The sequence below is a fragment of the Sinocyclocheilus grahami genome, unplaced genomic scaffold (genome assembly GCF_001515645.1).
Source record: "Sinocyclocheilus grahami isolate Dianchi unplaced genomic scaffold, SAMN03320097.WGS_v1.1 scaffold259.1, whole genome shotgun sequence".
NCBI lineage: Eukaryota > Metazoa > Chordata > Actinopteri > Cypriniformes > Cyprinidae > Sinocyclocheilus > Sinocyclocheilus grahami.
This window is the reverse complement of record NW_015505438.1, coordinates 708801-736733: the sequence shown is the minus strand read 5'-3', so window position 1 is coordinate 736733 and position 27933 is coordinate 708801. Positions and strand designations below refer to the sequence as shown.

The window sequence follows — 27933 nt, the reverse complement described above, 5'->3', positions numbered from 1 at the left end:
TATAATGTTAAAACGTTAGTGTTTTTAATAAAAAAAGGTGGGCCTATTATATTATAGAAGAAAGCTATCTTTTTACGTTGTCCCAATTTTTATTATCATCATAATCATCATCATCGTTATTAATATATTTATGTAATAATAATAATAATAATAATAACGCTAAGTATTATTATTATTAAATTGTTATAAGTTACACATTATTATAAAACTAGAAAGTACTGCTAAAAATGTTTTCTTGAATTTATTTTTGAACTTTTGTTTTTCTTTATTTTACAAGAGCACATTTGTACACCATAGAGGCATTTGATAAACTAGAACTAACTAGAAATCAGATAGTAAAAAAGAACGTAAGTATTTGTACAGCTGGAATGGGACAAAGGAAGAAATGAAATGAAAAATAAATAAATAAATAAAACATTTGAAAATGTCCTTTCCCATTAACGTGTTCGAATGTGTCGCATGAATCCACTAACACACATACACTTAGCAGTTTATCTGAGTAACTGGTGTGAGGTGGATCTCGCGCTGCGTGCTGCTCTGCTCTGCGCGTGGGCGTCTAGCTCTGTCTGAGGCGCGTGAATGCACGAGTACATAGGCATTATCTTCATTTCCAGTTTCATCGGCAATTTACAGAATGCGGAGGTGAAAACGGACGGTCTCGCCGATCGAGGCACACATCCTTGACGGTATATGCTGGTATTACACCAGTTAGTATAATTTTTCTTATCCGAAAGCTGTTCCTGGGCGAGAATCACGCATGCATTCGAACAGAGGATTATCGCGGAGGAACTGCCTCGAGACCATGAGCTGCAGTTGGGGGACGGAGCTGTGGGTGAGTACAGCCGCGAGACACTGAGGCGAATGCATCTGAAAGATATCAAGCAACATAGTGCACAAAATGTTTAGGATCTCCATTAGTAACATGCATATGCCCATTAGTGACAGATAAATAGCCCACCGCACCACCCATTTTACAGTGATGCAGACCGCAATTTCCAGCTACTGTTACAGAAATCTTTCATTTAGCACCGAATCTTTTGCATGCACGTCTAGATATTTGAATGCAAGCAAATGCATGGTCTCTAAAGCTCGTTAAGGCAATTATTAGCCGTCAGCATTGACTAAATACCCTGGATGGCAACAATCCTGGGCTAATACTGGCCCTAACCACATGCGAGTGAATGGGGCTGGAGCAGGTGCACAGGCTATTCCCCATCCCATGCATGTCCTTTTTTCAGCGTTGATGTTGCAATGTGTATGTAATAAAGTAATAGTGTCATATTGTTGCACCGCACTTCTATTATGATCTTAAATATGTAATAGTTTCAAGACTGTCCATTGTTGGCTGTAACATCATGCAACCTTAACCTAGTAACAACACTATAATGTATGATCAAATATTTCAGGTTGTGTAGCCTGTGGTTAAACATCTGGGCTGGTAACCAAAAAGTTTAGACTTTGCAAGCTTCCGCTTAATCTTAATTTGTTGTAATATGTGTAGAAGAGACCAGGGAATGTGGTAATATGGGGTAAATTGTAACATCAGCAGTTTAACCAATTAGAAATAAGTTACGGGTGAAATCATTTTACATGGCCACCACCCTCACCAGGTGACAGTAGAAGCTTGTAAGCCTTTGTAAAATATTATGAGGGTTATATTTTAAAAGGATTTATAGGACTAAAACCAAGTTTATATATAATTTGATTAGTAGTCATGTAAATGGATGTTAAGTGACAGAACTTGTATCATCTGAATCAGCAAGTTTTCATTTAATTTCATTAAAAGCCTTCCATCATCATATTTTTAGTTATTTATATATATATATCTCAGGATTGGTATGGGATGGTATAAAAGGTATTTGAACAACCTCACTAAATTACAGCATTCATACATTAGTAGGTTATGACAACAATGCTCCTTGTAGTTGACAATGACTTAAGTTTAAGGAAAAGTTGATTTTTAAAATACTTTAATTTGACATCTTAACTGTATTAAAGTTTAAGACATTGTGCATTAAACACAAAGTTACAGACATTGAAAATGTTGCTGACTGTGGATGAAATAGTTAAATGACTAATAATAATAAGTAATAGACTGATCATTATTTAAATTGACTTTTTAAATGGTCAAATGCTCTAAAAGCTATATTATGGATGCCATAGGAGATTCAGATCAATATGTTTTGTTGCAGTAACCTAGTGGTTAATAAGTTTTAAAACAAGTGAAATACTCTGTGATGGATGAAGTTTGTACTGTGTATATAGCGATAAGCATTAGGCATGTTACAGCTGGAGGGCCAGCAGTGCTGAATAATGGATCTGACACGTTGCCAGTGTCAGAGAATTCTGCAAACTGGTGAAATGATATGGGATGACTTTGATTCTGAGGGTATTTTGAGCTCTCTCCTTTGGGCCCTCTTTCACAGTTATCAAATCCATCAATGCAAAATCTATCATTTTTATCTCCTAAAGTGTTCTGTTGGCACTCTACCTTCACTGCAATTTCATATTTTGTCAATGTTATGTGAACGTGAGGCGCTCGAAATGGTTAGTCGTTCATATGTTAACTTTCGGTCTGATGTTTTTCTGTCTTTTGCAGGATCAGTTTGATAATTTAGAGAAACACACTCAGTGGGGCATTGAGTTTTTGGAGCGCTACACCAAGTTTGTGAAGGAACGGTCTGAAATTGAACTGAGCTATGCTAAACAGATCAGGTAAGATAAAAACAGATTTGTGGCTCATATTTGTAGTTCTTAAAATGATAAGGTAATGTTATCATGAATTAGATGCTCATTTTTTTGTCAGTTGAAGTTGTATATAGTGCTTTATGCAGTACAGATTGTTTTAAAGCAGCTTTTTTCACAGTAATACACAGAAAGTAACTGTTAATGTTTAAAAATGCATCAATTCTAAACAATTTTTAGCTGTAAAGCAACTCTACAGAAGACAATAGTGTCATTATTCACCTCAATTCAGATTCAGTGTTGATTCACTTCAGTTCATTAACTGTCAATGTTGCAAAGTTCATCAATTATGAAACAGCTTCAGAAAACAATAGTGTTATTATCCAGCTCAACTCAGTTTTTTGTTGTAATATAATCAGTAATATTTTCTGAATGTAATAAAATATGAATAAATAATAGAATTTTGTAGAGGTGTAACCACAGTATTTGTATATATTATAATTATTTTTGGTGGAAATTCAATTACCTCAATTCAGATTCAGTGTTGATTCACTTCAGTTCATTAACTGTCAACGTTGCAAAGTTCATCAATTATGAAACCGCTTCAGAAAACAATAGTGTTATTATCCAGCTCAACTCAGTTTTTTGTTGTAATATAATCAGTAATATTTTCTGAATGTAATAAAATATGAATAAATAATAGAATTTTGTAGCGGTGTAACCACAGTATTTGTATATATTATAATTATTTTTGGTGGAAATTCAATAAAAAAAAAAATGAATGAACCATGTGTGCTATTTTTGAATAATCCAGTGAATTAAATACTATTTTGATCCACACAGATTTGTGTATCACTGTATCAGCAGAGTACTTAACTGTCAGTAATGTATCAGTTTACTATTTCAGTCTGAATATACCAGATACCAGCCTAACGTATGATTCACAGTAAATGACAACTGAAGCATACAAATATTCAAAAAGATGGTGTTTTATGAGGGCAAGGTATTATGTCAGTGAGAACAAACATAAAACGGGTCACATGTCCGACGTGTATTACCATGGATACTGGGTTTCCATGGCTCTGACCCACATTCTGTTATCTACCACTGATTCTGTAATATTTCTTGCTGGCTGCATTTTGGAAGTTTATTAAGCAGCAGTTTCCACTGGAGATGATGACCCTGAGGACACCGGATGACTTACCAGCATCATGACATATGCAGAGAAACCTCAGCGTTTATAAGAAACCGGCGCACACAGCGGCGCTGCTCGCCATGCAACAAACAGGCCCTTTCTGTTTGTATTTTCTGATCACATAAGAGAAAATCCTCTTTTCGTAGCCGTTCGCTCAATCCGTGCATTGTTGTTATTTTTAATAACTGTGTCAGACTGTATTTTGCTCTCAAGAATTGATCACATAAGAGAAAATCCTCTTTTCGTAGCCGTTCGCTCAATCCGTGCGTGCATTGTTGTTATTTTTAATAACTGTGTCAGACTGTATTTTGCTCTCAAGAAAGAGTCTTTAATTCACAACATCTCCCAGAGGCTTTTTTTTGTGTTCAGATCGCAGCCATGGGTGAAAGATTTATTAAGCGCTAAGCACATGTTAGCAGATAAACGGCATCGACATGGATCTGTCTGACCGAAGAATAATAGTCCTTTAAAAACCACTGGGTTGGGTTATTCTAATGAGGATTTATTTATGGCTTTATCAACCTTTTTCCTATTTGCCGTTGCATATTGACGCATAGGGCGGCCCATTTAGGCCAATCGTAGGGAAACTAGCAGACAATAAAGCAACTGCATCGGTGGGGTCTTGTCAAGAAACTGCAAGATGGTGATCTGCCTAGCAACACGTCAGACTCCTGGGAGGTAGCGTTGGGTGTGTGCGGAGAGAGGGAGAGATAGAGTGAAGGAAAGCTGCAGGAAAAAGCATCGATGGGGCGGCACCGTCAGCATGCGCTCTCACCATCATAATTGATTTTAAGCCATTTATAGGCCCTCTTGAAATTAATCACATGATATTCATGTATAAAGCAATGGTTTTCTCATTTTCACTGTGTCATTTCTCGTCTTCCTGTACTCAGTTTTCCATTCTGATTGACAAAGGTCAGCCTCATGAATCGGACGCCTTGTTTAGTGGGATGATACGATTATTCTGATGGTGACAATATTAGCTTTTGTTTGCACTGCAGTCTCGCGTTGCACCACAAGCACCATTAGATCTTATTTGTCACTGACGTGCACAATTTCACTCATTCAAATTATTGGGAAACAAAGACACCTTTGAAATCAGTGAAATGTCTTTGCTTTTTTGGTGGGAGAAATGTTTGCTAAATTGCTGTTTTTTTATGTTAGAGTAACTTTTTTTAAACAATGTATTCATTCCTATTTAAATGTGCAATTTATGCACCACTTACCAAACATAATTGCAAAAATAATGACTAAATACTCTTTCTATCTGCGATTGTTTGAACAAACAGATAAAACTCACACCATTGGTTCAGCCACTGTTGTGCTGGTTCAAACAAACATAATTTACATATTACTTGTTTATAGTTACTTTATAGAATAAAGTGTTTTAACATTTTAACAAAGTGTCTTATTTTTCTTACTATAGGAATCTGTCCAAGAAGTATCAGCTCAAGAAGAACTCTAAAGAGGAGGAGGAATTCAAGTGAGTGAGAACAGTTTGGCATATATAAATCATACACATGTATTTTGATATCTTAATGTAGCCATTTACTAATGATGTTTCAAATTTACCTACACAAAACAGTTTATGTCTTACTACTGTTCAAAAGTTTGGGGTCTGTAAGATTTCAGTGTTTTTGAAAGAAGTCTCTTATGCTCAACAAGGTTTCATTTATTTGATCAAAAATGCAGTAAAACTGGAATATAGTGAAATATTATTACAATTTAAAATACATTTTAAAATATATTAACATATAAAACAATTAATTTATTGCTGTGATGCAAAGCTGGATTTTCAGCAGCATTACTTCAGTCTCTAGTGTCACACAATTCTTCAGAAATCATTCTAATATGCTGATGTACTGCTCGAGAAACTTTAATCATGATTATCAGTGTTGTTGATATAAATTTTATGCACACTTGCTGAAGAAAAATATTAATTTCTAACCCAATCTAACCCAAACTTTTGACTGGTAGTGTATATACTAGTGCTATCAAACGATTAATCGCGATTAATCGCATCCAAAATAAAAGTTTTGGTTAACATAATATGTGTGTGTGTACTGTTTATTATGTATATATAAATACACACACTCATACAGTATATATTTTGAAAATATTTACATGTATGTATTTATATGTGTGTAATTTATATATAAATATATTTAATATGTATAATCATAACATATTTTCCTTAAATATATACATTCATGTGTGTATTTATATATACATAATAAATATACTGCCACGTGTATGTTCCCGTTTAGTTCCTGTTTGTCCTTATTTGGTCCTTCCTGTTCCTGTCCCCATTTAGTTCTATTAGTTCCAGGTGTTTCTCATTATTAGTTATCCTCATCACCTGTCTGCCCCTCGTTATCTGCCCTATTTCAGTTCTAGCCCGTTCTGTTCTCCCTTATCTGGAATTGTTAATGTCAACCCTTGCTACGTGTGTTTTCCTGTTTTCCTGGATATTATTAAAGTCTAAGTTTTAATTCGACTCTGCGTCTCCTCGTTCCGTTGTGCTCCTCACAGTAGCGAGCCGTGACAGAATTCCAGACCAACAATAAGTGAGCGGCGTCTCTCCTCCCCGTGTTTCTTTTCCGTTTTTGAAAGTTTTTTGGTTTTCCTATTTCTCTCCGCGGCCATGGAAATAGCCGCTCTGTTCTCTACTCTAGCCCGCAGGGATCTTCCCTTCATAGAGTTCGCCTGGGAATTCTGCGGGCTCGCCGCTACTACGGCATTGGACGATGCCACAATTAACTCTCTGTTCTGGATCGGGGCCAACTATCATTGCCCCGTGGACCTCCCAGACACCACTGGACTGAGCTGGAGGGAAGGGATCCTCCGGTGTCTGGAGAGTGTCCATCCCCAATCCAGAACCAGCTTGCCGTCAGGCCCGCCGGCCGCCGCCGACTCTGCGCTCTTGGACATGGCGCTACCTCCAGAGTTCTCAGCTCCTATCCTCACCCCAGAATCCGCTCCAGAAAGTTCTCCTTCGTATCCGCTGGTCCCGTCCTGCTCTCCATCGTCCCCTGGGTCTCCTTCGTCTCCTGATTCCCCCGAGTTAGTCGGCCCTGCACCTCCAGAGCGCCCTCCAGAATTCCTCATTTTCCCCAAGAAAATTTTGGGGGGGGCCATATGTCCGTGGCCGTGTTGGAAGAGTTGGCTAAGGTCACAGAGGACCTCCTGAACTGCCTGCTTTGCCATGGCCTCCTGAGTCCCCTGCTCCGCCATGGTTCTGCCCTATTTGAGTTCTAGCCCATTCTGTTCTCCCTTATCTGGAATTGTTGATGTCAACCCTTGCTACATGTGTTTCCCTGGATATTATTAAAGTCTAAGTTTTAATTCAACTCTGCGTCTCCTCGTTCCGTGTTCCTCACAGTAGTGAGCCGTGACATGTACACACATATATTATGCAACGTAACTGCACTTATTAATGCAAAACAATAGTAATTTTATGATTAAATGATCTATATTTTAATACTCCCGCACACCACCCCCAGCGCTACCAAATCTGCTCCTGGCGCCACCATCTGTAGAACTTAGTGGTGCTGGTGCCACTGCTCTGAAATGTTAGTCTGGAGCCCTGAAATCTATCCATGGTTATGTTCTGTGCTGTTTTTATTAACCCTCAGAGGTACAGACTCCATTGCAACTTTGTTTTATGTGCTTGTTTTTACAATGAGTTGTGCACATTTTCTTTGCATTTTCAACAACAAAAAAACACTATTCTTATAAACTTCCTATTTTTTTAACTTTCTAAAATGTATAGTTCCACAAAAATATTAATCAGCACAGCTGTTTTCAACATAAATAATAATAAGAAATGTGTCATGAGCAGCAAATCAGTATATTAGAATGATTTCTAAAGGATCAGTTTAGACAGTGAAGACTGGAGTAATGATGCTGAAAATTCAGATTTGCTATCACAGGAATAAATTACATTTTAAAATATATTCAAATTGCAACAATATTTTACAATATCACTATATTTTCATCAAATAAATGCACGCTTGGTGAGCAAAAGAGATTTAAGAGAAATCCCAAACTTTTGAACAGTAGTGTTCTAAATTTTAGATCTATTTCTTGTCTTTTCTTTCCTCAAGCATTTCCATGATGGCCGCAGAGCGCAACAACACATTGAGAATTCCTGGAAGCAGCTGGAATCGGTGAGTCAGTTTAACTGAACAGAACATAGTGTGAATATTCAAATTTTTTTCCTGATACTGGCCTCTCTTTCATCACCTGTCTAAGATATGAGCTAGAACTGGGCAGCCTTGTACAATAAACACTTGTGTGAAATGAGCCACAGATGCTTGTAAAAGTCACTGCTATATGTTTTAATACATAAAAAAATATAAAACTAATGGTAAATATAGAATAGCGAACTAAAAGTAGCACTGCTACAAGTTGAACTACATTTTTCAGTCACATGACAGTCACATGACATTTTGTTTTCAGCAGTATGTATTGGTATAAAATCAAAAATGTTAATTTCTCATAATGTAAGTTTTTTTTTTTCTCTTTCAGAGTAAGAGAAGATTTGAGCGAGACTGTAAGGAAGCGGATCGCGCTCAGCATTACTTTGACAAGATGGACGCCGACATAAACGTGACTAAAGCAGATGTGGAAAAGGTATGGGTCATATATGTGTGTGAGAAGAGACAGATCCCATCACAAACCCTTCATTCTCCATGACTGCTTTCATCCTTTTCTGTGAGTCTGTGTGGATGATACCTCTTTGGAATGGGGCGGTGGTGACGGATGCTGATATAACCAATGTCGAGTTCGACTTTCTGAAAATTAGAGTGACTCTGCCCTCCTCATACCTTATACCTCACCTGCTCCTACCTTGCAGTACCTTCCCAGTATTGCAGAAAATTACCTTTTTTTTTTTTTTTTCAAAGGGAAGTCGGACAGTAAGCCCCAAAAAATCTGTGATTATATTGGTACCTGCTAATGTTGATTTTGTTTTTGGGGGGTGGGGTTTGTGGCATTGGGGTGATTAGGCAGATGCTTAAAACAGATCATATATCATATATTTTTTATTCAAACAAACCAAATAATTTCCAGTTCAATTCCAGGTTTTTAAAATTTAAACAGTGTACCATCTTTTCTATTGAAATACGTAAACAAAATTATTACCTGGAGCTTTAGTATGAACATCGGGCTGAATTTAATTAATAAAATATGCAACATTGAGAATATTGAGATGAATGTACTTCATGAATTTTATTTTATGGTAATTAGTTTAGTGTCGGCAGCTCTCCCTGATTTGCTACTTGCTAGTATTGGAGTGTAAAGACAGAGATGTTTTTATTGTGTTTCAAGTTAAAACTTCAATTTTACAGCATATAAAAACAGCGCTAGATTTGGGAAGTTGTTTCATTTCTTTGGATCAGTTCAAACGGTCTGTTTCAGTCATTCGATACAAAATGATTAAGTGATTTTTGTGAAAACAAATCATTATTTCAGAGAAAATATATAGATATTTATTATAAAATAAAATATTCTTTAAAATATTCATATATTTTACAGGCTACAGGGTGATATGGCTGCTGAATCTCTCTCACACACACACACACGTTTTTGGTTATACCGGCAACACCGGTTACGTCATTTGCCTACCGCGGACAGACACTTTTAAAAACGAAACGCTCAATGCAGCGTGCCGAACCGTGCGTGAACAAGCAGGAGTCCGATTTTATTTATCACGTGAGGAGAGTGAGTCGAGCTGACTGACAAGAGTGAGGTGAAAAAGACAAGACGATGGCAGACGATTGTTTAGAAAGAAAATGCAAAGGCGCCTGTTTGGCAATATTTTAGATTTTGATAAGCCTATTGACTGTTTTTTTTAAACATTCGTTTCTTATTTATTTGGTTCCACTGTGTTTGCTGATTTTCAGTTTTATATATCTATTTAAACTTTGTGTAGCCCAAGTAATTTGTTATTTTATTAGGTTATGTATGGTGTATTTTTATTCGTTTTGCTAATAAAAGTTCTGAGTTTAATGTCGTTGTTGCTTGAATTGAATCAATGCCGAATTGCAGCTAATTTGAAAGTGAAAGTAAAACGCGCACAGCACTTTTTCAAGCTATCTGAAAGCCAAGAAATCTGAGGAAAAGAGGGAAAACTCAAACGAACAATTGCTTGACGCCGAATTGTGGCAATTAAATTGCCGCTAATTTGAAAGTGAAAGTAAAATGCGCACGGCACTTTTACAAGCCATTTGAAAGCGAAGAAAAGAGGGAAACTAAAACGAATTAACACCCCCTCCCCAACGGTGATACCGGTGTTGTCACACGTTGATTAACCGGTGGGAAACTTTCCACGCACGTACGCACGTGTGTAATTCGGCAGCCATATCACCCTGTAGCCCAAGACTGGTTGCCCACTGAAGTTAAGCAGGGTTGAGCCTGGACAGTACCTGGATGGGAGACCTCCTGGGAAAACTAGGTTGCTGCTGGAAGAGCTGTTAGTGAGGCCAGCAGAGGGTGCTCACCCTGTGGTCTGTGTGGGTCCTAACGCCCCAGTGTAGTGACGGGGACACTATACTGACAAAAAGCACCGTGTTTCGGATGAGACGTTAAACCGAGGTCCTGACTCTCTGTGGTCATTAAAAATCCCAGGATGTCTTTGGAAAAGAGTAGATGTGTGACCTCAGAATCCTGGCCAAATTTGCCCATTGGCCTCTGACCATCATAGCCTCCGAACAATCTCCATATCTACTGATTGGCTTCATCACTCTGTCTCCTCTCCACCAATAAGCTGGTGTGTGGTGGGCGTTCTGGTGCACTATGGCTGTTGTCGCATCATCCAGGTGGATGCAGCACACTGGTGGTGGATGAGGAGACTCCCCCTCACAATGTAAAGCGCTTTGAGTGCCTAGAAAAGTGACCGCTATATAAATGTAATGAATTATTATTATTACTTACAATTTATTAAGCCATCTAAAAATTATATAATTATAAATACTTAAAAAATATAAAAATGCAATTTCTGAATCTTATAAATTAGGAAATTAATATTTAAATGTTCATTAATGAAAGTAATAAGCTCACACGCCGCAAAAAAAAAGGTAGCTTTGACAATAGGAAACAAATACAACTAATATGGCAGCAGCCATTTGTTTTGAATCTAAGGCCAAATGAACAGATTTGGATTTGGTTTTGCCCATGTGTAGATGTCTTAATTATCTTCTGTTATTAGTGTGTCTGTGACATTAATCGACTCTGTCTTTGTTTTTTAACATGTCTTAAAGCGGTGTTCTCTCAAGGTAGGTTTGATCCAAGAGTCGTCTTTGTCGGTGGGGAGTTTGTCAACTTGTTCGGTGTATTACCCATATAAGCAAAGAGTGTTTGTCGTAATTTTCGTTGTTTTTCGTTTTTAGCTTTTGTTGCGTTCACGTCTATGCTTGCAGCAAATCTTTCCTGTATTCACCTTGTACAAATGTACAGAATAAGACTTGACATGGAAGACGTTAAAATGCATTACGATTGCGAAAATGGGCTACGTTGTAAGGGTTACAGCAGAGACTGATTTCACAAAATCAATAGCTATTACCGCACAATTTACTGTCAACCACAAAAAGTCCTGAGTCTGAGAGTCTGTGCACACTGTCTGGTTCATGTACATGCAGTTGTTTATGTACAGTTGCCCCCTAAAAGCATTTTGACACTTAAAAATCAATGAATTTCATTGCATTAAATTAAGTGGCAGAAGCACACTTTTCAAGCAAAGATTTCAGTTTATTAAGTTTTAAATAATTAACTATAGATAAGTTGTTCACAATTAATGAAAAAAATATTGTGACACTTTGTGGTTGTAAAATTTTAGTGGAACATGTTCATAATTAATGTGATGAACTATGACTGTGGTTACTTGAGGAGAATTTTAAATTAGTTAAAAAAGCACCAAAACACCAGCTGATTAAAAGACATTGAGCACAAATGGTTTAGTAAGTAAAGTTAGTTCTGAGAAAAGCTCTTAACTATTTTGCATATGCATCTTGAATTTATATTTTGTGTTTAATGCAATGACGTTCACAAATTTATGCGGTTTACTTAAAGGGTTAGTTCACCCAAAAATGTAAATTAGGCCATGAATGACTCACCCTCAAGTTGTTCACCCCCCGGAGCCGTGTGAGACACTTTTTTTTAATGGATGGGCGCATTTTATTTAACTGCTTTTGGACTGATGCATGCAACACCTGCTGAGTGGCATTAAACAGCTTGAAAGATCAAATACCATTTTTAATATAACTCCGACTGGATTCGTCTGAAAGAAGAACGTCATATACACCAAGGATGACTTGAGGGTGAGTAATTTATGGGCTAATTTTCATTTTTGGGTGAACTAACCCTTTAAGCGTCCAAATGCTTTTTTGGTCTGCTGTATGTTTAGTTAGTATGCATGATGAATGGATGTCTGGTGCAATTAATTTGAACCATTTTGTCTTTTGTTTTGGAACAATGTTGAACACTCGTTGTCATTTTTGTGTGTGTATGTGTGTTTGTTTTCTCACATACTGTTGGTACACTACCATGTTCCTCTTGTCAAAGTTTTCTTCATCTATAGCATACTACCATACTACTCATACTATTTGTTTTTATGTAATGGAGTACCCAACCTACATTACCCAAAGTGTGCCATATACAATTAGAGCACAATAAGTGAGATATCCCACAATGCAATACATTCAACCTTCCATTTCTACAGAGCCTGCACATGAATGGACAAAAAAATATTTTTGTAAATCGTGGTCATGTTGTACTAATTTGTTTCCTTGTTTTGATTTAATTAAAAGTGATTAGTACAACATGGCCACTGTTTACTAAAACATGGGAACGAATTTTCAAATTTTTTTAACAAACCATATTACAGATGCCTTGTCGGATTTAAATTGAACCGTGGCTGGAGAACAGTACGGTTACACCCCTTGTGTGTATATATGAAAAATATACAATTACTACTACTTAATTTACCAACATCAAAAGTTGACGTTATTATTCTGCTATTTTTAAAACTTTTTTACATTATAAATGCATTTTTATAAGTGAAAATATTTATGTAGCTGCCTCACAGCTAGTCATAGTCGTAGCTAGTCAGGTTAGTCATAGACAATACAGTATATCACCATTTTGTGATTAAAGCATCATTTGACAATTTCTTCTGCTTATATAAATAACTGTACTGACACCACCATATATCCGTTCAGCTGTAAAATAACCGACGACCTTGTTATTGGATAAGGCGCATTTTCTGTTTTCATGTATTGTTGAGTGGACACATACTAAGCATTGTGTAAAGTAAATTATTTACATCTCATACTCATATCTGAATGAAATTGTCTACTGAAAAAAGACACTATGACTCACAAATCTGCTGAATAAATTATTGAAAAACATAGGTCTTCAGTTGTGTTATTTTCCCTGAGTACATCAGTTGATTATATTTCTGTGTTTGATTTGTGATGTTTGCGTTGTTTGTCTTCTCTCACTCTTGCCCAGAGTGTTTGGTTAAGTGTGTAGATCACTGACTGTATCGATCTGAAGTTGACACCAGGCTATGCTTATATCTTTCTGTAATCTGCTAATTGACTCTCAGTGTTTGTTGACTTGTGTCATGTCATAAAGGTGATCGTTTTATTTGTCAGTCCTTGCCCTTTATGTTCTGATGTCACCCTTGTAGAAATTATCTTGATGTCTTTTTTGCTGTCTGTCTCTTGTTTTCTGTCTATCTAGGCGAAACAGCAAGCTCAGATGAGGCATCAGATAGCAGAGGACAGTAAAAATGAGTACTTGACCTACCTGCAGAAGTTCAACAAGGACCAACATGAGCACTACTACACGCTTATACCACATATCTTTCAGGTGAGAGTCTCTCTCGGTCAAAGTAAAATATTCTAATATTGATAAATGACAAATATGTTCCTTTTTATGCCAAATGGACCATACTGAGTGTTCATAATGTGGTCAAAATGTGTCTTGCAGAGGATACAGGAGATGGAGGAGAGGCGGGTGGGCAGGGTGAGGGAGAGCATGCGGGTGTACACCGAGGTCGAACATAAAGTATTGCCCATCGTCAGCAAGTGTCTGGATGGCATGACCAAGGCAGCTGAATCCATCGAGCCTAAAATGGTACGTTAAGTGCTGCGACTCCTTTGTGCTGAAAATGCACCATGGTTCCAGATTACGTAGCCATCTGTTGATCAGCCTACTCCCGGAAAATCCTATTCAGCGAAAATCTTTTATAAAGCCATAAAATACTTTTTTTTTATCGGCGTGGATGAGAATCGAGGTTCTTGTTAAGAATTGTTTTTTTATTTAAAACACACACACATACATGTACTCAATGCCCAATCAGTGATCATCTGAGCTCCTGAACTAATGACTCTTTTGAGTTAAGGAATCTGTCAAAAAGGTTTGCAAATCAGTCTTAGACTCTGATTACTACTTAATGGAACACTCCACTATTTTTGAAAATAGGCTCATTTTCCAACTCCCCTAGAGTTAAACAGTTGAGTTTTACCGTTTTCAAATCCATTCAGCCGATCTCCGGGTCTGGCGGTAGCACTTTTAGCTTAGCATAGATCATTGAATCTGATTAGACCGTTAGCATCTCGCTCAAAAATGGTCTGCTGGAATGAGAGTATAGTTCCTAGCCATATCGGCCTAGAAAATCGCTACTTTTCATTTTCCGTCGGTCTTAGTACACAATGTAACTACAGAAGAGTCAAGTTTTAAATAGGAAAAATATAGAAACTCTTTGACCATTTTTGAGCGAGATGCTAACGGTCTAATCAGATTCAATGGCCTATGCTAAGCTACAGCTAAAAGCGCCACCGCCAGACCTGGAGATCGGCTGAATGGATTCGAAAACGGTAAAACTCAACTGTTTAACTTTACGGGAGTTGGAAAATGAGCCTATTTTCAAAAACAGTGGAGTGTTCCTTTAAATCTGAAGTGTAATATCTGTGCTACTAATTCCTGTCCATAAAAATCAGCAGTTTCTAAGAAGCTGTAATTCATTTGGTCCTTTTTATACACTACCGTTCAAAATGTGGGGTTAGTAAAATTTTATGTTTTTTAAAAATGATTTTATGCTCATCAAAACTGCATTTGCTTGATCAAAAGTACAGTAATACTGTATAATATTACTACAATTTAAAATAACTTTTCTATTTGAATATATTTTCAAATTTAATTTATTCCTGTGATGCAAAGTTGCATTTTTAGTATCATTACTCCAGTCTTCAGTATCACTTGATGCGTCAGAAATCATTCTAATATGCTGATTTGCTGCTCAAGAAACATTTCTTATTATCATCAATTGTGCAGCTTAATATTTTTCTGGAAACCGTGATACATTTTATTCAGGGTTCTTTGATGAATAGGAAGTTCAAATGTACCGCATTTATTTTAAACAAATCTTTTGTAACATCATAAATGTCTTTACGATCATTTATGATCATTTTAATGCATTCTTGCTGAATAAAAGTGCTAATAAAAATAAAAAAAAACTCAAAATCTTTTGAACGGTAGTATACTTAATTTTTGAAAAAGTGAAAAATTAAAAAAGGAAGAGGAAATAAATAATAATTCAAGAAGCTGTAATTCATTTGGTCCTTTTTATACACTACCGTTCAAAATGTGGGGTTAGTAAAATTTTATGTTTTTTAAAAATGATTTTATGCTCATCAAAACTGCATTTGCTTGATCAAAAGTACAGTAATACTGTATAATATTACTACAATTTAAAATAACTTTTCTATTTGAATATATTTTCAAATTTAATTTATTCCTGTGATGCAAAGTTGCATTTTTAGTATCATTACTCCAGTCTTCAGTATCACTTGATGCGTCAGAAATCATTCTAATATGCTGATTTGCTGCTCAAGAAACATTTCTTATTATCATCAACTGTGCAGCTTAATATTTTTCTGGAAACCGTGATACATTTTATTCAGGGTTCTTTGATGAATAGGAAGTTCAAATGTACCGCATTTATTTTAAACAAATCTTTTGTAACATCATAAATGTCTTTACGATCATTTATGATCATTTTAATGCATTCTTGCTGAATAAAAGTGCTAATAAAAATTAAAAAAAACTCAAAATCTTTTGAACGGTAGTATACTTAATTTTTGAAAAAGTGAAAAATTAAAAAAGGAAGAGGAAATAAGCGGGAAAATAATAATTCAATGCATTAACTTATTGATGCACTGCGTCACAGATAGGACTATGATTTGTAAAAGCAGAGTTCTCCAGCTGCGGGGTGAATTAACTTTTCCAAATGAAGCCAGCAGATGAATAATATACCAGTTCAAAATGCTGACTGGATTTCTGTGATTATCGCTGGCCCACTTACAAGCTAACGAGCGGTGATCGTCATGGAGCGACGTCGTCCAGGTTACCATCAATAATTTACACCTGCGGGGGGATCGCTGGCAGCTAACGGGGCGGATGTGCTTGTTGTTTGTCTCATCTGCTAAATCCCCATCCAGCGCTCATGTGGCCATCGCCATCCTGTCCAAATATGGCAGATGGGGAGTCATTTCCACCGCAGCACTAATTGACTCATACGAGCTGGGTTTTGCAGCAGATTTGAAGTGGCTTAGCAACAAAGACTTAAGCCTCTCTGTGGCTTCTGGACTGTGTGTGTGTGTGTGTGCTTGTATGTGTGTGTGTGTGTGCTTTCAGAGATAGTGTGCTGGCCATATGAAGTAGACCGCCATAAAAACATCCAACTGTAGAAAATAATAGGGTTATGGATGCCACGTGTGTATATATATATATATATACAGTGGGTACGGAAAGTATTCAGACCCCCTTAAATTTTTCACTCTTTGTTATATTGCAGCCATTATTAAGACGGGATTATATGTTAGTTATTGTTTTGATGGCACCAGACTTTTAAACTTGGAAATATTTAGATTGGATAAAAGAAAGTGTTTTTTTACAAAAAACTGATGTGCATTCCCTTTAATAAAGTTTGCAATGATTTTTTTGTAATGCAAGAATTTCTGAACATTTTCTGTGCCCTTGACATTTTGTCTCTGCTCATCTTCTCTCTTCCTGTCTTCCTCCATTCCATTTCTCAATGTGCTCCATCACACCTTCATCCCCCCACATCCCCGTCCCCGGACGGCCTCCCCAACGGCCCCCAGTCCCCACAGCAGCCCAAGGAGCCCCTCAGCCAGCGCCTCAACGGCTTCATGGGCACCAAACACAAAATGCACTGCCTGCGGAGCCTGAAACGTGGGGTAAGTTCACGAGACCTCGGTGTCTTTCATGTGGATCTGATTGGACGACTCTGAAGGATAAAGCACTATCAGCTCAGTTTGGTTATAAAGTGATGTGTGGATGTGTAACATGTCTTGTTTTCATGCTTTTTATCAACACCATCCTAAGCATCTCTGTCTTAACAGCTACATAACTGTGTGTATTAACCGTTTCCCCTAACACGTCTTTCTTGTCTTAACATTCACAGCTTTCTCTAAAGCTGGTAAGTCTGACTTGCTATAAAATCCACAAGACTTTGGCTTGACCAATTTTATTGTATTTTTATTTGACAATTTTTCCAGTTTCAACGCTTGAAGAAAAATACAATTTAAATATATGTAAATAAGGTTTGACAGTCAAACTTTTGGCATGTCTGTCTGCAGGGAACAGGCCAGGAGGACTATAGTCATCTGCCCCCTGAGCAGAGGAGGAAGAAACTACAAGCCAAGCTCAATGACATAAACAAGGACATCCAGAAAGAGATGGATCAGAGGTAAATCATCCAGTAGCTGCCATGCTGGTAATAGTATCAGCCTTTATTTCTGCCAAATACCTCATCATCATGCACCAAATTGTTAATATCATATACTACAGCTCAAAAGTTTGGGGTCAGTAATATTTTATTTAAAGAAATGAATATCTTTATTCAGCAAGGATACCTTAAATTGATTGAAAGGGACAGTAAAGACACTTTAACGTACTGTTACAATTACAAGCTGTTCTTTTGAACTGTCCCTTCAAAGAATCTTTTTTTTTCAACACTGATAATAATAAGAAATATTTATTGAGCAGCAAATCAACATATTAGAATGATTTCTGAAGGATCATGTGACATTGAAGACTGAAGTAACGATGCTGAAAATTCAGCTTTGCATCATAGGAATAAATTACATGTTAAAATGTGAGATCAATAAAAACAGTTATTTTAAATTGTAATAATATTTCACAATATTACATGTTTTACTGTATTTCTGATCAAATAAATTAAGCTTTGACAAGCATAAGAGAATTCTTTAAAAAACATTAACAAAAAACTTACCAACCCCAAACTTTAAAATGATAGCGTACATAATTGTAATATACATGACCAGACAAGATGCAACAAGGTGCAGTTCATATGCACATGCCTCTTGTTTGTACTAACTCTTCTTCTTGTAATTATTTGCAGGGATGCCCTGACTAAAATGAAAGATGTTTACATTAAGAATCCTCACTTGGGGGATCCAGACAGTGTAGATCCACGGTTAGAAGAAATAACACAAAGCTTGGAAAAATTGCAGCTTGAGGCACATAAATTTGAGGTGAGGCCCCCACAAATTCAGTCCTCAGATACCTTCAAAAGTTGGTTTAAAATATGGATTTTGAGATCCAAAAGACTTATAATGAAAGTAAATTATGCTATTTGATCATTAATGATTACAAATTGTTTTCAGGGCTGGTTGACGGAGGTGGAGAGGAAGTTACTTGAAAAGGGATCCGAGTCTCAGAGAAGACAGAGCAGTCATTTTGACTCGCAGGGCAACACGCCTCTTACAAACAACTACGGTCAAAACCGAGAGAGGTACTTCAGTCCCTAGACAGCAGGGCTACCAAACACGATGAACTGAATGGGATGATATAAATATGACTGACACTTACATGTCTTTAAAGGGCTCATGTTCAAAATAACTGTGGATGCATCTCTGAACTTTTTGACATTAGCTAAACTTACATTACTAACATTACAAGTGGACTTAAGTCAAAAAACAAACTTGCTGTTTAATGCTATTAATACTTGATCTTGTTTTGATAACCTCATATGAGATAGTCTAACATTAACTGTATAATCGTGCAGGTGTGGGGGAGAGGGGGGTTGCTGGAGGTGTGAATGGTTGTGTGGAGAGGTGTTCAGGGCTAACTGGATCATCTTCCAGAAAGAAAATCAGTTAAAAATTATGTCAGGAATTTATGATTGTTAAATGGTTCTGGAGCATATTTGCAATTCTTGGGATAATAAGTTTAAATAAGTTTTCGGTCTACTAAATCCAATTTCTATTTGTTTACAAAACTAATTTGACATAGTAAGTGTGTCTAAACTTTTGACTGCCGCTAAATTTATGTAGAAAATGTATTATGGATAAATGGCAAAAATATACAAAATGAAAAGCTGAAAATAAATAAATGAATTAAAAAACTATAAAAACAATTTTTTTAACTGAAAATAAAATAACTTACAAAAATAACTTGTTTTTTAAAACAAAAATAGCTAAAAAAAATTGTAAAAATGAGTAAAAACACCTTTTTACACTATTATTATTTACTTTTTGTAAGTCGTTTAGGATGAAAGTACGGCGCCCCGCACATGTCATGCAGGAAAGAAATAGTAGGCTATATCGTGTGGTAGATTTACTATTTACGAAATAGTAATCGTATGCACGTTTTAGTACATCGAGGGAACGAAATCGAGGGAACGAAATAGCAATTGTGTGCATGTTTTAGTACATCGAGGGAACGAATTAGTAAATCATGCACACAATTTTTTTTTTTCCTTGCATGTCATGTGCGGGGCTCCGTATGAATGCGGAGAAAATGTTGTTTGCATCAAAACTGAAACCAGGCCATTCACACGGAATGCATTTTTATCGCATTTTCTAGAGGGTCTTCTATCACCGTTGCACTCGTGTCTCGCACAAGAGAGCCGCATGTTTAGAAAGCCATGTAAAATTAATGAAAGTTCAACTTTGAAAAAACATGTCTCGAGACTTTATGGCGGTTTTTCCCCATCCCACTGCATCTCATGCTTTTAAATGAAAAAAGTACTATTTGTGATTGGTTTTCGGTCCTTTGTGTTATACTATATATATATATACCATACATGATGCTGTTTTGTTTCTAATTGTTTAAGCAACTTAATTAATTATATATGGTTTATAAGCATTATTTTAAACATTATGCACTTTTTTCAAAGATAGCCGTGTTATTTTATTGCTTTGAAGAAACATGCATTAGTAATATTTTGCTCGATGCGCCCTCTTGTGGTCTCGAGAAGCTAAAAGCTTTTTTCCCCCTAACTGAAATTATGCCTTTTAAATTCGAATATAGATAATATTTAAGTACAAAATTCGAATTTAGTTTTTCAGCCATTTTGACAGCCATACAAGGCTGATATAATAATAAAAGTTAGAATTAAAAAATAATAACTTTTTTTATTGTAATTTTTATAAGTTGGTATGCTTGTTTTAGAAACCCACATTGCCAGTTATTATGTCTGTAGGTCAGAACGAAGGTACCATATCCATGGCCGAGAGTGAGATGTTGTACGTAATCGAGGAGGATAAGGGTGACGGTTGGACCCGTGTCCGCAAAAACGAGGATGAGGAAGGATACGTGCCCACATCCTACATCAAACTCTTTTTGGACATGAATGCCAAAGGTGCTATGACATACATATAATCCCACATCACTGAACACCCGGAACGCTGTTTAACTGTACATACAGTAGAACATCATGAAAGCGTTCTCATTGAGCAGCGCACTTCCTGTTTTTACAAGTTCAAGATGCCATGTGTCATTTCTCTGTTTTGGTCCTTATTTACGTTTTTAATTATTGCTCCCTTAGACCTTATCAGTGTTAAACAAGTTCTGCATCCTTAAGGGTACAGTTAATTAGGCAATAAAGACAGCTGCTGTGTAATTTTGATATATCTGATGGAAATGGCTGCTTTACCAACATATCATGTTCATATTTAGCATTATAGCTTGGCATTATGGTGGTTTTCTGCTATAACCAAGATATGTAGATACTCATGCTCATATTTTTAATGATCTACAAGCAATCAGATACTTTTAGATTAAGAATGAAATGATTAGAAAATGTCAAATATTCTGAAACCTTCTGGCAATAAAAAGTAATTACTTACTAGTATTTTGACCTTAAAGCTACAGAATAAGCAGCAATCCTGCATTTGAACTATAGTCAAAATGTGTTTTTAATTATAATAATTTTTTAAGACGTCGAAATGTCTGACTTGAGAGAATCTTTTGCTTTTGAGAGATGGAATAGAATATTTTCTCAGGTACGTTTACTTTGGTGTACATCCTTGTACCTCAGAAAATCCTGAATAAACAGGATTTTGTTTTCTTTCCCCACATTCAATTTCAGTGCATATCATTAAATGTGAAGCGCTTAAGTAATTAATGCATGCGTCTTTGAGACTTCTGCTAGCTTTGCATTTAGTGCTGTAAAAAAAAAAGATCAACTTTAGAAGTAAAAAAATATACTCATGAACCCATAGTTAACGCGATGCCTTTTAAGTGTAGTGAGCGTTGAAGCAATAATTCAAAAGATGCATGTTATTCATACACTGACCAGCATGGAAAACTAACAGTTAACGTGAAGTTAAATAAAAATTTTCCAGGTGGTCGTCGCAGTGTGTATTAGAAATGCTTACAGCAGGAATACCGCTCTATGTGCATGCTATAAAACCAGACAGGCTATTTATTGCTGCTTATCAGATTCATCATTTGTCCATAGCTTTATCAGCAGCTGTTAAATATGCTTGATAGTGTCGCAAGCTAAATATATGAAGAATTTTGTATGGTTTTATACTGTCCCTGTCTTTAATTCACACTTCATAGTGGGGCTGCGCTCTGACATTGAGCTTCCGTGGTTTACTGAACGTTTTTAACCCATTGCTGTCTGTGAATCAACGATTGTACAGGAGTTCTTGTGCAACATCTCTAACATGTCTTGTGTGATTTTTTGTTTCTTTTTTGCGTTCTTCTGCATCTGCCCTGTTTTGACAGGCTGAAATGAGTGTTTCACAGATTAATTGAATCACACCTGAATCAAATTTTTTCCCATACTGCCACAGTACAATTTCCAGAAACTGTTTTTCAGCTAATTTGGTAAATCTAATCTAATCCAGATTCCGGATACAATATATTATTTCACAAATACCCTAACTATCCCATATACTTCATTGCACCCCCTGCTAGACCCTTGTTATAAATGTAAACTGTTAGCCAACTTTGTAGCTAAATGTGACCCTGGAGCACAAAACCAGTCTTCAGTCGCTGGGGTATATTTGTAGCAATAGCCAAAAATACATTGTATGGGTCAAAATTATAGATTTTTCTTTTATTAAGGAAAGATCATGTTCAATGAAGATATTTTGTGAATTTCCTACTGTAAATATATCAAAACTTAGTTTTTGATTAGTAATATGCATTGCTAAGAACTTCATTTGGACAACTTTAAAGGCGATTTTCTCAGTATTTAGATTTTTTTTGCACCCTCAGATTCCAGATTTTCAAATAGTTGTATCTCAGCCAAATATTGTCCTAACAAACCATACATCAATGGAAAGCTTATTTATTCAGCTTTCAGATGATGTATAAATCTCAATTTTGAGAAATTGACCCTTATGACTGGTTTTGTGGTCCAGGATCACAAATGGTGTGTAAGCTGATTCAAATTAGTAATAGTTGATGCTTGCAAGAAAAACCATAAAAGAAAAGAAAATGCCACTCACTTTCACTGCAAACTAAAATTATGTATGTATGTATTTCTTTTGTACAAAGAAATGGCAAGTAACACATTGAATTGTATGGGAAATTTTTTTTTAAGTAGAAAGACTGAAGTAATTGATTTTTTTACAGTGTACTTTGTTTTAAAGCAAAGACAACCATGCAAAAGACCTTTGAAAAAATGTTTTATCTTAAGGACTTAAGTAAATGATTCAAATGGATTTAAGGGAAAAGAACAAGATCAAAGAACGTTTTGTAATTAATTTGAACTATTTTGAACGAACTGCATTTTAAAATACAATTAGTAGTGAATGTGTGCACAATATGTTGAAAACAAAATGGCAAAATGTTTCTTGTCTCGCCACATTCAGCTATGAGTTTCATGAATCATGTAAATGTTTCATCCAATATTCAAACCAAAAACAGTCAAATTTGAAAGTCCAGTAGTTTGCATCACAGGATATTACTGTTGTTCTATCATAAAACATAAAACAGTCAATGTATGAAATATTTAGCCTTATTTAGCTACTTAACTCCCATAAAACTGAAGCGTCACACTGTAATTCTCATTCGGTATCTGTGAAATAAAGCCTGCCTGCTTTGATTTGATATTAGACTGCTGAATTTTTACAACTTTTTTTCATCCTAACAACAAACTGAGCAGCATCACTATCATATATTGGAGAGGCAATTTGGCCATTTCTAAATATTATCAATGTCTATGGCCCTGCTGAAACACAGACAAACATGAAAAAGTCTCACTGCTATTATACTCTAGCCAATCAGATTAGAGGACTGCAACCAACTGTTGCATAATCATATAATTGGATTCCATCAGAATCCGTTTATGAAATCCCAGATTAATAAGTGTAACTTAATAGTATCTGAATAGCCTCTTTCTCTCTCTTTTCCTTTCATTCTCTGTCTCTCGGCGCGGTGGATGTGGATGTGGCTGTGTATGGTGTAGCTGTAGTGGTGCAGTCCAGTAGATGTTGATGGTGGTCCTCAGCTGGTGCTGTGTTTCGACGCATGCATGCTTGCCCTGTCTCTGTGTGTGTGCCAGTCTTAGGGGGTCCAAGCCTTCGGTTTCTGACGGTTGAACTTAAGCTTTTTCAATTGTGTTTGTGCCTGTTTAGTTTTTTTCTTCTCTACTTTTATCTTCTTAAGTGTTTTATTTCTTTTGGAAAATATATGCATGGTCTTGTGTCTACACATCCCCCCCTAAGTTATTCTTTTCAATGGTTTACACAGTTTTAGATTCTTTTGTCGAGTCTCTGAATGATTGCTATCCAGGGTCCAAGATTAACAATCAATCACCAAGGCCACATGCAAGTAAAAAACTGGCTTTGGTGAGTAAATAAAAGGTTACTTGCCTGCTGGCTGGTAACTATTATGAAATGTGATGTAATTAATGGGTTAAGTTTATAAAACGTGCTGGTTTTAAGTTATTTATTTGTGATTCAAAGACAAATAAATGCTTGAATCCATATTACTAAGATTGATCTTTTCTTCTAGTACTATATGTTTTATATATCTTGCACCACCAAAATATAAGAAACCAAATAACAACTGTTCTTAGTAGTTTTTCTGTCAATATAAAATGGGGAAAAAACAGCGTAATAATTCCATTGTCATAGGAACGAAAATGTATTTTGAATAAAAATATCGCAGAATAGAGTTGTTAATATTGGACCCTGTCAATATCATTCTGATTTCATTTTTGATGTTAAACACAAGTATTTACCTCATTCAGGATACATTTGGGCTGCTCTTCAATAATAGGTTCTGAATGTGACGAATATTGTCATATCCGTTCATGAAGAAACACTACTGCAGAGCTGAAATGTCTGTTTTTTCTGTATGTTGTGCTTTTGAACTTGCTGGATCCCTTCCTTCGAAGACCTCATTAACATAAAACTGCCAAATCAAGTGTGAAAGGCTTGTGACTTTTTGCAAATGCTAACCAGTATAATAGACATTGAGTTGAGTTTTGTTTCAGTTCAATTCAAATCCTTCATATTGTAAAAGTCAAAATTGTATGTCTGTCAAACTAGGCAGTTTTTATGTAGAAGTTTAACAAATTAAAGGTCATTTTAAAATGGTTCTATTTGTCCTGTTTATCGTCTTAACTTATCGTTCTTGCTTAGATTAGTGCATGCTACTTGACCTGTTTCTGTACTTCTACTACTGTATATCATAGTTTGATCAGTGTTTTCTCCTTTTATTTATTTTGCCATCTTAACTGTTATGCATTTTATTATTTGTATTAGCCAGTGGTGTTATTGTTAACTAAAACTATTAAAAAATATTTGAATATTAAAACTATATATTGAACCATTAAAAATTGTAATTGAAACAAACCTGAAATAGATATAAGATGGACCATTTTTAATGAAAATTAGAAATGTTTATGAAGTGGAATAACTTGGAGTACTAAAATTACTAAAAATGAAATAAAGCTAAATAAAAATGTTTTAAAAAATGACTGATGAATGGATTTAAAATTCTAAGAAATAAAAAATAACAATATAAAGTAAAAACAAATATTATGAAATATTATACAAGTATAAAATAATAAATAATACTAATACACTCTTAAAAATAAAGGTGCTTAAAAGGTTCTTCACAGCGATGCCATAGAAGAACCATTTTTGGTTCCACAAAGAACCATTCAGTCAAAGGTTCTTTAAAGAACCATCTCTTTCTTACCTTTTTATAATCTGAAGAACCTTCTTTCGCCACAAAGAACCTTCTGTGAAACAGGAAGGTTCTTCAGATGTTAAAGGTTCTTTATGGAACCATTTAGACAAAAAGGTTCTTCTATGGCATCGTGAAGCACCTTTATTTTTAAGAGTGTATAAACATTATTTTTAGCCTACTGTCTGCAATCCTTTCAAAAACAGACCTGCTACACATTTTCAGGTAATGTGACCCACCAGTTGAGAACTGCTGATGGCAAATGTGACCACAAAGGGGCATCAGATCCCAAATCAAGTTTGGTCAAATTCCTAAATGTGTTTTTGATCTGCAGTACTGTACATTGTAAAATGTGACATTTGACTGGAAATGTGGCATCAAATTGCAGATCCAAGGGCGGCTGATGCTATTTTATTTTCCGAATTTCTTCAAAAAATGTCTTCAATCATCTTGAGCTCTTCAAGTGCACGTACTGCGAAAGTCTAGGAACACCCACTTATTTTAAAACATACAAATAATGAATGCTACAACATGACAAATGCCACAATACGTTCCATATAAGCAAGAACAGAGATAATAGATGAGTAGATGACAAAGTAGATGGTTTTTTAAAGGGTCTGTTCTGATGGATTACTGCACCAATGCAAGGTTTTAAAAACACAACAGTATGCAAGTTATCCAGTATTGCGACTGTGCTGGAAGTACAACTGAAGATGGGAAGAATAGCTTAAACTGAGTGCAAGAAGTCTCAACTCATTGACTCAGTTGTGTGATATAACAGCCATTACTTTGATTGGACTGGTTGCAAAACACATTACATATAATCTCAGGAGATCTCAGGCTCTTCTCAGAAGTGTGAAGAAACCCTTGTATACCGTGTAAAAGGTCATAGCCTTAATAATCGTCCGGCGCGGGAACGTAGCTTGCTAAGCAGTGTTTTGCCTGAGCGCTCTAACAGGAACCCAGAACTTCAGATGAATGGCTTCCTCTCCTAAAAACGTACTCGGCCGGTGGTCAAAGCTCGAAGTTGAGGAGGCTTCAGGGGGAAGAGGGGGTGTGATTGGTTCAGCAGGTGAGGGCTGGGAATGCCAGATAAAGAACAGAATTTCTTGCATCACTTCCGCTGTTTGTTCTTCTCTCTATTTCTAAGCGATGGAATGCTTCGCCATTCAGGAGGCGAGGGATTCAAAACAAGTTCGTTAAGTTTGAATAGTGTCTTCTTTTTAAAGCCGAGTTTGACCACCCCACCCAAATATCACAAAGGCCTTTCCACAATAAACATCCTTCAGTGTCCAAGAACCGACTTCCTGCACTGAAACCTCTTCATTTGAACATATCTGTAGCAGACTGTTTGTCAATGACGTGTTGGTATCATACGGATGGTACGAACTAATGTTTGTTTTTGTTGAAGAAGTGCCTGTTGTAGGATTTCTTCACATCTACTGTAAATAGGTGTGGTGGGTAACAGGAAATGGCACTGCCAAGTGGCCAAATACAAACTTATAATAGCCATAGAGTGGGGGAACTATAACGTCACTTTGTAGGCGGATGGGCTGTTAGCATTGCACTGGTTCCCTCGACAAAAAGCCAATAGGATTTCTCCATAGGCTTTTGGATTATGGCTAAAAATAAGCTCTTTGTTCAATCATAGTTCATGAAACTTGCACGTTTTGTCCATCAAGATCATCTTCACAAACAAAAAGGATATTTTAAACAGAAATGTCAGGCTTCTGAAAAGTATGTTCATTTCTATGCACTCAATACTTGGTTGGGCCTCCTTTTGCATGAATTACTGCATCAATAGGCCCTTTCGCACCGCTTTAGTTCCAGAACTAAATGTACAGTACTAAAGTACTGGGACGATTTTGCGTGAACTATTTCCCAGTACCATTTAAAGGGTTGCATTCGCACCGACAGTGTGCACTAGGACGTGACGTAAGCCGGTCAACAGCGACGTCATTTGTGCGCGGCGTTCAACAACAGAAACAAATAAAAACAACGTTAACAACAGGAGGATAGAGGACGCTGTGTTCGGAGCTGTGTCTTTGTTGTGTCTCGCGGGTTTCACAATAATGGACATGGAAAGTCGACGTATACGTAAAGCGATTGAAAGAACGGAAAGAAGGACTAAGAATCTCCAACGACAACTGGCAGTGCTACATTTGCTACAAGTGCCTGCACTTCAGCATCCATCCATCTATCGCTGTTCTCCAGACTTGCGAAATAAGTTGACACAATGTTTACAGTATGTTTACACAGCATTTTAAATCATGGCAGGTGAGGGCATTTTCGTACACATTTGGCCAATCAATGTCTACTTACATCACGATTAGTACCAGTTGTGCTGTATTCTAATTTTCTGAGACACTGAATTTTGGGTTTTCATTATCTGTAAGCCATAATCATCCAAATTTCAAGAAATAAAGGCATGAAATATTTCACTCTATGTGTAAAGAATCTATATATGGGTTTCGCTTTCTGAAATGAGTGACAAAAAATATTGACCTTTTTCATGATATTCAAATTTTTTGAGCTGTACCTGTAAACTGGAATAAATACAAAAC

The 27933-nt window shown here is 36.3% G+C and overlaps 1 protein-coding gene across 1 annotated transcript; it reads left to right on the top strand.

Annotated features, from left to right (window-relative positions):
- The first annotated feature begins 516 nt into the window (after positions 1-516).
- LOC107599022 (formin-binding protein 1-like) lies at positions 517-21920 on the top strand. Its single transcript, XM_016290510.1, has 16 exons — positions 517-832; positions 2600-2715; positions 5307-5363; positions 6758-6947; positions 7987-8049; positions 8411-8515; positions 11143-11157; positions 13625-13753; positions 13874-14020; positions 16334-16472; positions 16901-17145; positions 17373-17387; positions 17548-17657; positions 18333-18465; positions 18598-18739; positions 20418-21920. Exons 1-16 carry the CDS (start codon positions 758-760, stop codon positions 20594-20596), a joined length of 1860 nt encoding a protein of 619 aa, XP_016145996.1. The 5' UTR covers positions 517-757; the 3' UTR covers positions 20597-21920.
- Positions 21921-27933: the final 6013 nt, after the last annotated feature.